Source organism: Zerene cesonia, chromosome 2, assembly GCF_012273895.1.
Source record: "Zerene cesonia ecotype Mississippi chromosome 2, Zerene_cesonia_1.1, whole genome shotgun sequence".
Classification (NCBI taxonomy): domain Eukaryota; kingdom Metazoa; phylum Arthropoda; class Insecta; order Lepidoptera; family Pieridae; genus Zerene; species Zerene cesonia.
Window position 1 is genome coordinate 4,537,447 of NC_052103.1, and position 13,777 is coordinate 4,551,223.

The 13,777-nt window shown below is 32.2% G+C and overlaps 2 protein-coding genes across 3 annotated transcripts in view; one reads left to right on the forward strand and one right to left on the reverse strand.

Moving 5' to 3' along the window:
• The window catches only part of LOC119833676 (neurogenic locus notch homolog protein 3), a 7,743-nt gene extending 4,390 nt beyond the window's left edge, over nucleotides 1-3,353 (reverse strand). The window contains exons 1-3 of one of the 2 annotated variants that reach the window (XM_038357803.1): nucleotides 3,328-3,353; nucleotides 2,726-2,789; nucleotides 141-353 (exon numbers count right to left, since the gene is read on the reverse strand). In XM_038357803.1, coding sequence (XP_038213731.1) covers nucleotides 141-353; nucleotides 2,726-2,789 — 277 coding nt within the window. In that variant the 5' untranslated portion in view covers nucleotides 3,328-3,353. Of the gene's footprint in view, nucleotides 1-140; nucleotides 354-2,725; nucleotides 2,790-3,217; nucleotides 3,277-3,327 lie in introns of those variants that run through there. The other variant, XM_038357812.1, reaches the window with a different exon arrangement.
• A 3,417-nt stretch (nucleotides 3,354-6,770) lies between these two features.
• On the forward strand, nucleotides 6,771-13,157 carry LOC119834339 (protein ABHD18). Its single transcript, XM_038358684.1, has 10 exons — nucleotides 6,771-7,000; nucleotides 7,122-7,206; nucleotides 7,369-7,551; nucleotides 7,900-8,012; nucleotides 8,713-8,851; nucleotides 9,476-9,565; nucleotides 9,946-10,471; nucleotides 10,552-10,944; nucleotides 11,287-11,422; nucleotides 12,444-13,157. The coding sequence occupies exons 1-10, from the start codon at nucleotides 6,909-6,911 to the stop codon at nucleotides 12,508-12,510; spliced, it is 1,824 nt and encodes a 607-aa protein (XP_038214612.1). The 5' UTR covers nucleotides 6,771-6,908; the 3' UTR covers nucleotides 12,511-13,157.
• Nucleotides 13,158-13,777: the final 620 nt, after the last annotated feature.

Genomic DNA, 13,777 nt, shown 5'->3' on the forward strand with positions numbered 1-13,777 from the left:
GAAAGGACATAGGATACTTTTTATCCCGGAAATCTAACGGGAAGGGGAACTTTGTCGGTAACCCCCCGAGTCTATCTTACCCGTGACTACGCGAGCAAAGCCGCGGGCGGAATGCTAGTAAATTATAAAGCTTTACTTACCAACACACTCGATCTTAACGCACTGTGACAATGGATCCCCAGAGTATCCAGGCAGACACGCGCATACTGGCCGCACGCTTCCGTGCGTGCAGTGGGCACCCACGCCGCAAGTATTCGGTCCGCATCGCACGAGATCGTCCGAGATCGACCGTCCGTGCTCGTACAAATTGCGGCCGGCGTAACCGCGGGGGTAATAATTGTAGTAGCGTTGAGCTGGGGAATAGTATCCATGTTAAAAAGTGGTTTTATTGTTAATTTTATTGTTCTCAACCTATTTTCACAGCTGGTAATATTTGATTTGATAAGAAATTTATGTACTTTAATCCCATTTTAGAATCTGGAGTCCCCAGGGACGTTGGCGACCTCTTTTGTAGAAAAAAATCACATATTACAAATAAATTTTACATTCCAACTTTAGAATTTAGAGAAAAATACGTAATAAATATTACTCCGTACATTTCCCATTATTTCTCTTTCATCGGATATTTACAACAAATAATAAGAAATTCTAAAATAAATTTTGGGCTAATAAGAAATTCCCATATTTGATAATGTTACGCAATCAAAAACCATTAGCGCCCACGAGAGATTTCATTGTTGAAGAATGTATTAACTTTAACCTTAACTTTAACATCCAGCCACATTCGAAATTTGCATAATCAAAATACATCATCAAATCGAATGGCAAGCAAAACAAACAGCAGGACCTTGGTTACGGCCATGCCCATATAAGATAGCGAATGACTTATCGCCCACACTGGACCTTATGTCCTTGTCCAGCAAACAAAAGACCTCAGAAACTTTTAATGATATCATTCAATTACATAAGGTTAACTCAGGAGGCTCGGCTGCTTATCAATCGTTACTTTATTTGGATTTAATTCGCCTCGATGATTACCTTAAAAATCCTTAGGGTATATATTCTATAGGTTAAAAAGAGTAAAATTATTAGTTCTTAACATCCTTTTTGGAGATATTGCGAAATGAAGGCAAGTTAGCCTGTGTAGTGAAGTGTAGCCTCCCACTGAAACCCTTTCACTGCCAAAACATGTGTTATATTTGGGTAGTGAAAGGCCCTTGAACCATGACTTCCTGTTAACACAACTATCGTCTACAATTATAGACTGAAACAAGGCTTTAAAAGGCCTTTTTTGCGTTCTTGCATTTTGCATCCCCTGATATAGGTAAGGCTTAGTCCCTGATCCCTATTTGAAATTACTATTTTTATACGAAACAAACTTTAACATTGTTTCTAAATTTCTTTAAGATGCATGAGAACCACTTCCTTTTCCTCACCCATCCCAGTCCAGTCCTTCTTTCCAGTCTTTGATCCTTTCCTTTTCCCTTATCCCATAAAAGCGGGCAGCACATTCGTAGAGGCACTACCTTTGCGAATGTTCATGGGCGGTGGTGATCGCTTACCATCAGGCGAACCACCAGCTCAGTTGCCCGCTATGACATAAAAAAAAAAAAAAAAAACTTTAATTACCATATGACAAAAGTATGCATATAATTTACTTTTAATAATTTAAATCTTAATTATTACTATTTTACCAGTTATCAATAACAAAATAAAATCAGAGTCTGAACAATGTTTCTTCATAATCTGTTGCGGGATCGGGAATTGCCATTTATTTAAAAGTAAGGATGAATAGTAAGTTAATACCCAAATAGTCAAGATCATATATTATAATTGATAATTGCTATTCCCTACTAATAACTCTGTCTGTCTGTCTGTCTATTACGCTTTCACGCCTAAACCACTGAACCGATTTTGATGAAATTTGGTAAGGACATAGGATACTTATTTATTGCGAAATTCGAATAAAGGGATGAAAGTTTGTATGGAACTTCCTTATTGTCAAACATAAAATCATGTAAGATTCTTTCACACCTAAACCACTTTTTTGACAAATAGTCCAGACCTTGGGAAAACCTATAGGCTACTCCTTACCATGTCGTGCGATATAACCGTATTCCACGCAGGCGAAGCGGCGGGTGGAAAGCTAGTATACTATACATGTACCACAGGCGAAACCGGTGCGGACCGCTAGTTTATTATAACAGAAAAGATCAAAAGAACCTCAGAGAATGGAAAGCAGAATAGCACACCATATAATTGTTATCCGTGTACATATTTTATCATATTTCATAGAATAAACAAATGATTAAAAAATGTGACAATGTTTTGTCTATAGTGATTTACCATATAAACACGCGGAATCAACCTACGTTCGTATAAATAATTAATCAATCACAATGTTTGCTTGTATGCGCCAACATCGTTTGCATTTATAATATTGTGTTGCTAGAAACTGGAGGTTAATTTACCATTGCGCGTGTAGTGTTATACTTACTAGCTTTTTATTATAGTTTAAAAAAATGTATAAGTACTTTTTAGTAAAGTGTGGATTATTTAAGAAGTAAACGAACTTTTAAAAAAACTGCCGTATTTGCATTTTTCAACATTAAGTAAATTATATCTAAATTTTATATACTTAGCTATTATTATTAATTCTAATATCAGTTCTAGTTAAATCTGTAACTCTTTTTTTATTTGTACAGAATAGTTCCAAAATACTCACCATCAGCGCCCCACGCCAACGCCAAAAGCACCAGAGGTGCTATGGATAAAAGTTTTTCTTGCATCTGAAAATGAGAAATGGATAAAGATAAATAAAAAGTATGCCGATGGTTCACGTTCACGGCAGTTCATGGCAAAATTTTTGTCTATGCAAAGCATACAAAAAATCTAAATTAAAAAAAAATCCACATTCAAACAGTAAGAAGTAGGTACCATCGAACCTGTGCCGAAATAATTTAAAACTATAATTTGCAGCACCAACACTAGCATTAAAAATTAAAATAACGTTAAGTAATTGGAATAATTGGATACAAAATTAGGTAAATACTTATATGTATAAAGGTAATGCAGATACAGAGAGAAAGAAAAATAAAATTATTTAATTAAATAAACGGCAATTGGTAAAAATACCAAAATAGAAGAGCACGTTAAAAAATTTAAAAAGTAAACATAATTTAAATAAGAAATCAAGTTCCTCTCAATGTAGAATTACCGAGCCAAGCACTTCGCACTTCAAAATCTTTGAATTCACAGTAAACAGGATTACGCAAGATTAAATATTTATTTTAATAATTTATATTTCTCTGAACACTCGACACTTACATCTGTTCGTCCGTAAATGTCGCGAGGAAAACACGACATCGAGTAAAGTCGCGTATCCTTATACCCGAATGCGCCTACGCATCTCAAGAATTCGCATCACTGGCTACTACCAAAAACTAAACGCCTAATTTATTGATATTAATATTTAAATACATATATCGTGAATAATTTATATAGCTCACATCCGTATTAAAAGAAGCCTTTAGGCACATTACGTGCTTAATTTATTCACAGTAACTTTAAGTTAGCTTTCAAATAACTAGTGTAACAATAAGGTAATTGTGTAGAGATTATTATCACACAGAATATTCATTGAACGGCCGCCAGTCTCAACTATTTTTAATAAAGATTACATATCATAATGCGATCAATATTTTTCATTATGTATCGAAGGAGTATAGTATAATTACTATATTAAGAACACTTTGATCCTATTCCTTTATGTTCAAAAATTAACATAAAATGACGGTCAGAAAAAAGACATAAAGATTAGGAACGTGAAAAAAATCACCATAGTTTCAATAATGGTATGATCCTAGATCTCAGGTGACCTACTTATCGAATGCCATGATTTCTACAATATGTAAAATTATGTCAATATACCAATGAAATAAAATAGAATTATACAAGTCAAGTTCCGAGCAATTAAAGATTTAAACAATTGTTCCATATTCGAAATTGAGATACCTATAATTTGTTTTGAAAAGTTCCACCAAGCCATGATGACTATTTGAATACAAACTTAATTCATTCAGTTGAGGCAGTTGACATTCTTCTTGTAAATACGGCATCGTGTCTATATGAAAAATTTATTATTTAATTTATACGCCGACGCTTTGGTAGCAATAGGTTAATTTATTTTTTTTATCACATTGTACCTTCAATGCTAATAAATCTTTATTATTTCCGAACGCCACACAAGATATCCCTATCCGTCATTCAGTTAGTTTAGTTTAAATGTATAAAAAAAGTAGGTTAGCGGTATACCGTAGGTGCGCCCCGGGGTTTCACCCGCGTAAGTCCGCATCCCGTAGAAATATCGGGATAAAAAGTTTCCTATATGTTATTTTAGCTGTCCACCTGTAAACGTACCAAACTTCATTGCAATCGGCTTAGTAGTTTTTGCGTGAAAGAGCAACAAACACACACACATCCTTACAAACTTTCGCATTTATAATGTTATTAGGATTAGTAGCATGTCATGAGTCGACCTGAATAAAGGCATTGGGGATTTATAACGTATTCACAACTTGTCACTTGCAATTTAAAGTCAGACTTCCGGATGTCCTTATTACTAATCCTTTCCACAATACCATTTTTGGCTGACAGTATGCACACTGATTTCGCCGGAATTTAACCGCACAAATCTCTTTAGAGTCTATGTTGGCCCGTATTATTATTATACTACTCTTTGCTATGATGCCTACCGTTAAATACACACTCCTACCAAAAATTTATTTATCATGAGGTCATGTATGGTGTTTTTGTATGTACAATTTACCAGATAAAGAGCAACAAATACTACTTTCTTTAACTTTAATTCAATTAATGTCTCTAATATTATAAACGCTATTTGCAAAAACGTATGGCTGTTACTCTTTCAAGAAAAAAATTGAAATCGTCAAGTCAAATCTGTTAAAATTTTGTACACAGATAGATCATGGTCTGGACAAACAAATAGGGTGCTTCGTTCCGAGTACCACGCAGGAAATATATGTTACAGGAATAATATGTATGAAAAAACTGCTAATGAATTCAGTCTATCAGAAGAGCCCATTATTCTTGACATGGCAGGTACAGGTGCTTTTCATGTCTCGATCAGTGTAGATTCTGCGAACATTTATTTACTAAAAATTCTACGGAACCAAAAGTATCATCTCTTCATAAATCACCTTCTACATATAAAGGGAGACAAAACATATTAAATCAATGAAGATCCAATTCGGACAAAGATCTGTGATATTATCGATCTAAATATCACTATTAACATGCGATTATGGAAACGGGAGATTTTCTCGGGTAGCAACTGAGTCATATGCGACCCACATACGGGTTACGTAAGCTATTTTAACAATAAACAACCTTGTTTGATGTTTCGCATCTGTTAATAATATAGAACTATAAAAAATAGTAAATGGAAATTATCTCTTTTTGATGATATCCATTTTGTTCAAAAGAAAATATTTTCTTTTATTGTTATCAACTAAATACTTGTATCAATATTTTCATATCACTTATATTGCAACTTCTGTAATGAAATATATTTCAATGGATGGAGTGATAAATGGGAGGGGGATGATGTCAAACAGTGGATGTCTGGAATGGGTGCAACGACGATGATATTTGAGTGTTTGCGAATCCAAAACCTGTAGGATATCTAGATGTAAATATATAGCAGAATAATATTGTATTATGACTATTAACTTCGTTATGGCAGATGAGATGCAGGTGGCTACAATATCATTTATGATAACGTGTTAAAATTAATGAACTTTTTTAAAAAACCCCCGGGCTAATTTCATAAGTTGTATAAATTTTGGACAAATAAGGAAGACCCGGGAGATTTACTACCATAAGGGCCAAAGTCCAATGGTCTAGATATACTTTTATACAAAAATTTGCACGATGATTTACTTTATCGCAATTAGATAACATTGTTTGAAAATCTTTAGCCGTTGTAATTAAAAAATATTTCTACTTTAAATTGTCTTTCTTGTATATATACCTAAATGCGATGCGACACTAAACTGATATTTATAAAAACCCATGACTGGTAGATTATGAATAATATTATACATTGATGTAAATATGATTCGCATTCAAATCTTTTTATCGACTATAAAAGATAAAATCGTTCAATCAAACTATTATGGATAATAAATCCACCTACGTGAATTTCTGTATTAGATTAATCTATCTAAAAAATTGAATAAAACAATGAACCTCACGTGAGAAAACAAGTATTCAACTTTTTTATTATACTTATAACTCGCAAATTTAAAAAAAACGAAAGGGTCGATAACAAGAATATGGGAATCCACTGGAAAGGAAAAAGAAACGGGTTTCCGGTTCCGGCACACCAACTGACACATACTTAGTAGCGCATATATATTCATGCTATTTCATGTCGATTTGTTATGGGAGTATGATATCTTCCGTATATAATGTATTATTTCTGGTACCTTCCCCGATGGGAGCCGGCCCAATTCGATTCTTTCTCGACCCCTCCATTAAATTAAATCAGTTAGTTAGGGATGGCAAAATATATAATCAAAAACCTTGAATTAAATATGTATTATAAAAACCTTAAGGTAAAAACAAAAAACTTTTCAAGCAAAGGGAGATGACATAACTGAAACTTAACTGAAAAATATATTTTTGAACGATTTCTGAAACGTTATCCCATCAACAGCTGATTTTGTTGACACTGACAATATTTAACTATTGACATCCATCATACATGTTTGTTACATGACAACCTTGTGATATTTCCCGAAAATACAATGACGGATAATGAACAACGCAAATTCTAATTATATTTTAAAATAAATAACACTTTTACTTCCGCCCATCTACGAAAAATGTCCGCTAGCAAATTAGATGCAGTTTATCGTAGCATACTCATTACAAAGTTTTTCACAAAAGGGTGGGGAAAACCAGAAAACTTGCGCAGGTAAGGCTATAAACAATTGAAAATATTAGATTATCGAGTTATCTTAACATAGAAAACTCTAGATCAATGAATAGTTATCATTTTTCTGGTGAAACTTTCATTTACAACTTTTGTTTTTTAGGTTATTTGAATTCAGAAAAGTTGTGTCTAACCGAGATGAATGTTTTAAATTGGTGGAAAAGGATTACCCCGTTACTATTACAAAGGTTTGTATTTGCACAAAATTATTGAACACTTTCAGAGTAACTTTACTGTTAGAACTCAATTTATTTTAATTTATTGACAAAATATATAAGGCTAAAACAGCATTTTTTTAAACTTAATTTAATATTCAAGCTCGTTATACGCATGTTTATTGTGTATTTTAGGAACAAAACTTGTCGGACTGTCGGCTTCTGGAGGGCTATTTCGTAACACCACTGGAGAAGCATCTGCCTGGCATAGTGCCAGAAATAGCACAAAAGGCACATTTCCAGATGTTACTTCCTATTCATTGGCCCGAACCAACATGCAAACCAGTTTGTTTACATCTTGCTGGAACTGGAGACCATGTAAATAATAATTATTATTTTATAGATATACATTCAACTTTTAATATCTAAATGTATCATGAATTTTTTTTGTCTTTAATTTTCATTTTGATGTGTGATTCCTTTAAATGATTTTATAGTTATTCTTTTTTTACGGTTATAGGTTTATGATCTCTATGACCACCCTAGAGTGTGTGCTACCAGGGTGAACATTCAGTCCACCCATGCGTTTGCACTTAGTTGTAGTAGCCCTTCAGGAAAATATATTTTTATTTTAATTATTCACCCCAAAAAAGAAACAATTGGGCCCAATACTACCATATAAGTATACATATATTTATAATATAGACATTGCCTATTTTGTTTTAGTATTTCTGGAGAAGAAGGAATTTGATGGTTAAACCATTACTAAAAGAAGCTGGCATTGGTGGGATTATCCTTGAAAATCCATTTTATGGTCTACGCAAACCTACAGATCAAGTGTATGTGATTTCTACTGAACCTTAATTTTTATGAAAACAATGAAATTTACTATAAGATCTTTTTCACAATTATTTTCATGTGTGATTTATCTTTAGTTATATAATATTGACTGAACACATATATTTTCCTGGATAAAAATTTATATTTGTTGAGACTAAAGAGAGAGCAACATCCATTAATATAAGGATATACTCACTATAATTCTAAAAATATAATTGTAGTGTAATGCTTGGCACTTCCTTATAATACTACAATTTACTTAAATCACATATTTCTAATTATAAAGTAAAGTTATCTTGACACATTCTTGGCACTCACCAGTTAATGTGTATTAGCCGTGCCAATTTATAACTTTGTTAACTATCTTTGGAAACCATTCTTGTACAAATGCATTATAAAGTTACAGAAGTTTTTCTCCAATCTTACTTTCTCACAAGATTTCTAAGTATTGTTCTTCACAACACAGTAGTATAAAGTTATCGTAGAAACTTCACCAGTTTCTTTTATATAATATTATCAGAGATCATGTGTTACAAAGTTATACATAACACCAATTGCATCACTTACTATAACATATTTTGTTTGTGCAAATAATTCTGTGTATAGTTTGATAATATGAGTTTAAAAAAAAAATTAAAAATAATCATTGCTTCCATGTTTGTTATTTAATTTAAACTTATTAACGACAACTGTTTTCAGGCGTTCCTCCTTACACAATGTGTCGGACATATTCGTAATGGGCGGCTGTTTGATCCTAGAGTCTTTGGTATTGTTTCACTGGTGTGAGAGAAATGGGCTGGGCCCACTCGGGGTTACGGGCCTGTCTATGGGTGGTCATGTTGGTATTTAAATTTTGTTTTAGTTCAACCAATCGAATTTTCGAATACCGCTAAATCAGTAAAAATAAAGTCATAAAGGAAAATTGCTGATTTTACATATTATATTATGATTATAAATTTCATGGTATAATATGAAATGTTTTTGATTAAAGAAATTAAGTTGTGCTTGAAAATTCTAGATAAACATAACCAACATAAATGGAAATAAAACTAAAATAGTTAAGCTATAATATGTTATAAATATTTAATTAATTATTATTGTTTTCGTATCTTATTTAATATTTTCTTTGCAAGATGTTTTTTTCAAATGTGAGTATTTTACTTACTATTTTTTTTGTGTTTCTGTATTATAAAATATGGTTATTAAAATAAAAATTAAATTAATTTTTGACAAAATTTTGGCGATGAGTAAAACATCGATCACGAGGCGGGATTAGAACATGCGTCTTTCGCCATGAACTTTTTTCAATATACATATAAGCATTTTAATGATGTAAAAAAAAAATAATTTAATTGTAAAAAAAATAATTTAATTTTGATTGAAATGTTTATTTCACGCCGCTACTTGACCGTCAATTGAAATATAATGATATTCATGAGTGTTTAATTTATTTTTACTAAAGATGGCATCACTAGCGGCCACAAACTGGCCTAAGCCTCTGGTATTAGTTCCTTGCCTTTCATGGTCAACCGCATCGGCTGTATTCCTTCAGGTAATCTTTATTAATAGTTCATACAAATATTATTAATATAATGCTATGAAGAGATAATTTTTCTTTATTTGCTAAAATTTAAGTCAAAAACTTATATATTATTGATAGATTTTATAAATTATTTTACCATTACAAAGCTTTATCTATATACAGTATATCGTATGATATACCAGATATACGGTAAGAGATTTGAACGCGATAATCTCAGAAAAATTCCGTACTATAATCAGCATTTATGAATGTCAAAATTATAAATAATAATTGTTTTTCTTTCTTCTTTACATTTGTTCAACAAAAAACCCATTTAATAAACACTGTTTTTTGAAGTATTGTATTGAAGCTGTTAAAATATTTCTTAATTCTTATGAGAAATATTACAGGGTGTTATGTCGCATTCAATAAACTGGGATTTATTGGAAGATCAATATTTGTCAGATGGGAGTTATAGGGAAAAACTTTCCAAAATGGTAACAATTGTGGATGAAGCATTCCTTGCAGGGAAGAAGTTTGCTCAAACTTACTCGCAAAATATGGAGAATTTGTTGCAAAAGAATACCCCTGAAATAATTAAGCAAGTAACGATAGATCCAGCATATCCTAATTTAGATATTACTTATAAAGAAAGCAGTGTTGTGAGCAACAAATTTGGTGAACCGAATGATTCCAAAAATGAAGGCAAAAGAAAAGAAGAAAAAGTTGATGAATTAGTGAAATCGTTTGCTCAAAAGGAAAACTTGAATGACGAATTGAAGGTTTTATTAGATGAAAAGAAAATAAGTCAAAGTTTGTACAATAAGTTGACATCAAATAAGAAATTCGAATTGGATTCTCAGGATATAGATATAATAAATAAATTGACTGAAAATAGGATAAGGGAGGCACTGCTCAAATGTAATACGAATATCGGTAAGTTATTAATAAGTATAAACACATAATATAAGTAATATTACACTTTTCCAATTTGAATAAAATGGTTTTATTTACAGATACCAAATTAGAGGCTTCACAGCAACTCTCTCCTCAGAACTCTGAGGAAAAATACACACCACATTCAGATTTATCAAGTGCCAACCGAGAATCAGTTAATATTGTAACAAAATCAGAGGGAACAACTGCTGAAAGTACCAAAACAGAATCAAATCAAAATAAAGGATTAATAGAACTAAAATCAAAGCCAGAGAGGAAATCATGGAATGTATCAGACCTCACATCAGACCTATGGGTAAACTTACCATTCATGAAATCGAGTGGAAAGAAGATAGACATAGGCAAAATCCACTGGAGGGACAGAGAAGCACTACAGTTCATGAGGGGTATTATGGATGAATGCACGCACTTGAGTAATTTTTCAGTTCCGTACGACACATCTTTAATAATAGGTTTGTTTTTTAAATGTTATCATTTTTATTTCTAGGTAATGCTTTCATAAGTTATATTCAAACATTCAAAATTATGAGATAAAAAGAGTACAATAGACTGAACAGGATAAAAATCTATGCGGGCTTTTGATTACATCTCTTAAGTACAGAAATAATGATATTTAATGAATTCAATATTTCTAAAAGCATTGTTTTATATACTCGTAGTAAACAGTATTTTGATTACAATTGTAAGAATTATGTTATGATAAATTAATGATTAAATAAAAATTTATAATTAATTTCTATTATAATCAATGCGTTATTATTAAGAAATAAATAGTTTTATATATATGATGACAGCCGTGTGCGCAAAGCACGACGCGTACGTGCCGCGCGAGGACGTCGGTGCGTTGGAGGAGATCTGGCCCGGCGCGGAGGTGCGCTACGTGGACGCGGGACACGTGTCCGCTTACATACTGCACCAATCGCTCTTTCGGTATTTCTTCACTCTCTTTGCTAAACACGACTAATGATTTGCTAAGTATTCGTTGAAGTTGTGGGTTGTTTTGATGTATGGACAACACTGTCGAGAGTTTCAGGAAAATCTGTTTAAGACATGTAATTTTTGCATTAAATTAAAATTAAATTAAATTAAATTTAACAAAGGCCGCGTTCCATCGATACAATATTGTAATCATTGAAATAATGTTTCGTATTGGTTGTGATGGTTCTTAATCATCTCAATAGATGGCGTGGGGTGCCCCTTAGGCACATGAAGACGAAAGAGTAGAAGAAATTCGATTACTGTGGCAGGATCACGGGTGGCCGAGAGGCTAGGCGTTGCTACGGTTAGGTTAAAAAACGCAGGTTCGAATCCTGCCTCGTGATCAAATTTTTTCTATTCTTTCAAAATTTCTCAAGATTTAATACTACTAAGAATATTTAAATAAATATATACATCAGCAAATGATTTGTCCTTTATATTATGTACTCGCTTTCCGCCCGCGAACTCGCTCGCGTGGACTACAAAACTTTGTACTCCGCTGATTTTCGAAGAGAGCGTGACATTTTTTACGATTTTAGAGTTTATCTTGTCAACTGTTTATTTGACGAAAAACTAGAAGCCAAACCATTTTAAAGACATCATCCAAAGACCCTGTTACATTCTTCTTTTTTTTCATATGTACTCATAAAGTGTATTAATCAAAATACAGTTTTATACAAATCTGCCCAGTGGCTTTTACGTGATTGACGTATCATAATAATCAAAAATAAAAACTAACCGCTGTTTTGGGGTCTCTTAATCATCCATATTACAAAGCGATTTTTTTTTTGTTTCTATGTACAACTATGGTCTGGTTACTGTTTTATTATGTATATATAGAAAAAGGGGATAAGCACAATGCCATCACGAAGCGTCACGTATACCTATTATTATTGTATATACTTATAATTCAACTAATCTTTTAATACTTTATTGTCTAAAAGTTATAACAATTTGCTTTGTTTTTTTCAAGGGCTTGCATTAAAGAAGCGTTCGAGCGATCCAAGAAGAGGTGGCAAGACGGGAAACATATTGAATGATAATACATATCTCCACTCGGGATCAGGCGCAATTATAGTCAATCAATAGAACCCACCCCTTATTCACTGAATTCCAACGATATTTTTGTATGAGCTTGAATAGTGATATTTTTTGTGATAAATTGTTAACAATAAAAGGTTGGTAGCTATTGCCTTTATTGTATGTAGGTCAAGCTAACTCGCTTTAACACTATTTTCGCAAAAAAAAACAATAAATAGCTCATCAAAATATTATTGTTATTTAAAATACATCAGTAGAGGGTTAAATCAACAATGAATTAAACATGTAGAGCATATTTATTGTCATTACGATACAAACCCTTTCCAAATGATATAACTTAATTTAGGTCCGAGTTTGAATGGATAGCATAGCTGATTTGATTTATTTGTTGTATAATTAGTTCTAGTCTTGTTGTAGTGTGTAACATAAAATGTCCCCAAATATCTAGATCGGTGTTAATTTTGCCAAAATTTTATTCACGTTTATTGAGTACAAAGCTCTTAGTTGATTGTTTAGAATTAATTTTATATATAGAGCAAAACCGTTGCGTTTTATTATACACTCTTCATATTATGTATATAAGATATAGATCTCTATTGAGATTGTAAAGTGTATTTTTATACATGTATAAATATACATCTTATTTTCAAATTCATTTTTCTTATTTACCATTGTGGGTTAGTATTCCTCTTCAAAGAAATCAACCTTTAAAAGTTCCTGGAATATAGTCTGAAATAAACCATACTGATTCTATGAATTCTACCATTCTAGCTATCTTCGTAGTTATAAAGAGGCTTAGAGAGTTATGAGAAATATAATAACAATAGAGATAAGAAGGTGCTATTAAATTGCACCTTTTGTTTATATTTCGCTTAAATCCTTTGTTAAAAATATTGTTAATTACCTGAATTCTATAAGGAACCCTTATTATAGGAAGTTGCTTTATTTGCTCTTTATGCTTTATAATAAATGGATTTACATTTCTGCGATAAGATTAAAATCATCAAACTCGCTATGTAAGCACATAAAAGCTAAAGACACAAAAATTATATTTCAGTCGTAGTCCTCTCTACCACAGAGTGCGCAGCTAATTGAAGTGCAGGTAGTGTGTAGTGTCTAAATAGTTGCAACGAGATTGAAATTATTAAGCTTCAACATAAAAAATGTCTATTAGTCAGAGCCTATTACCACTTATAGTAGTAGACAGTGTGCCAAACTGGAAATACCATTTAGAGAAACTTAAAGAACGTCTAGGGCGCTCACCCA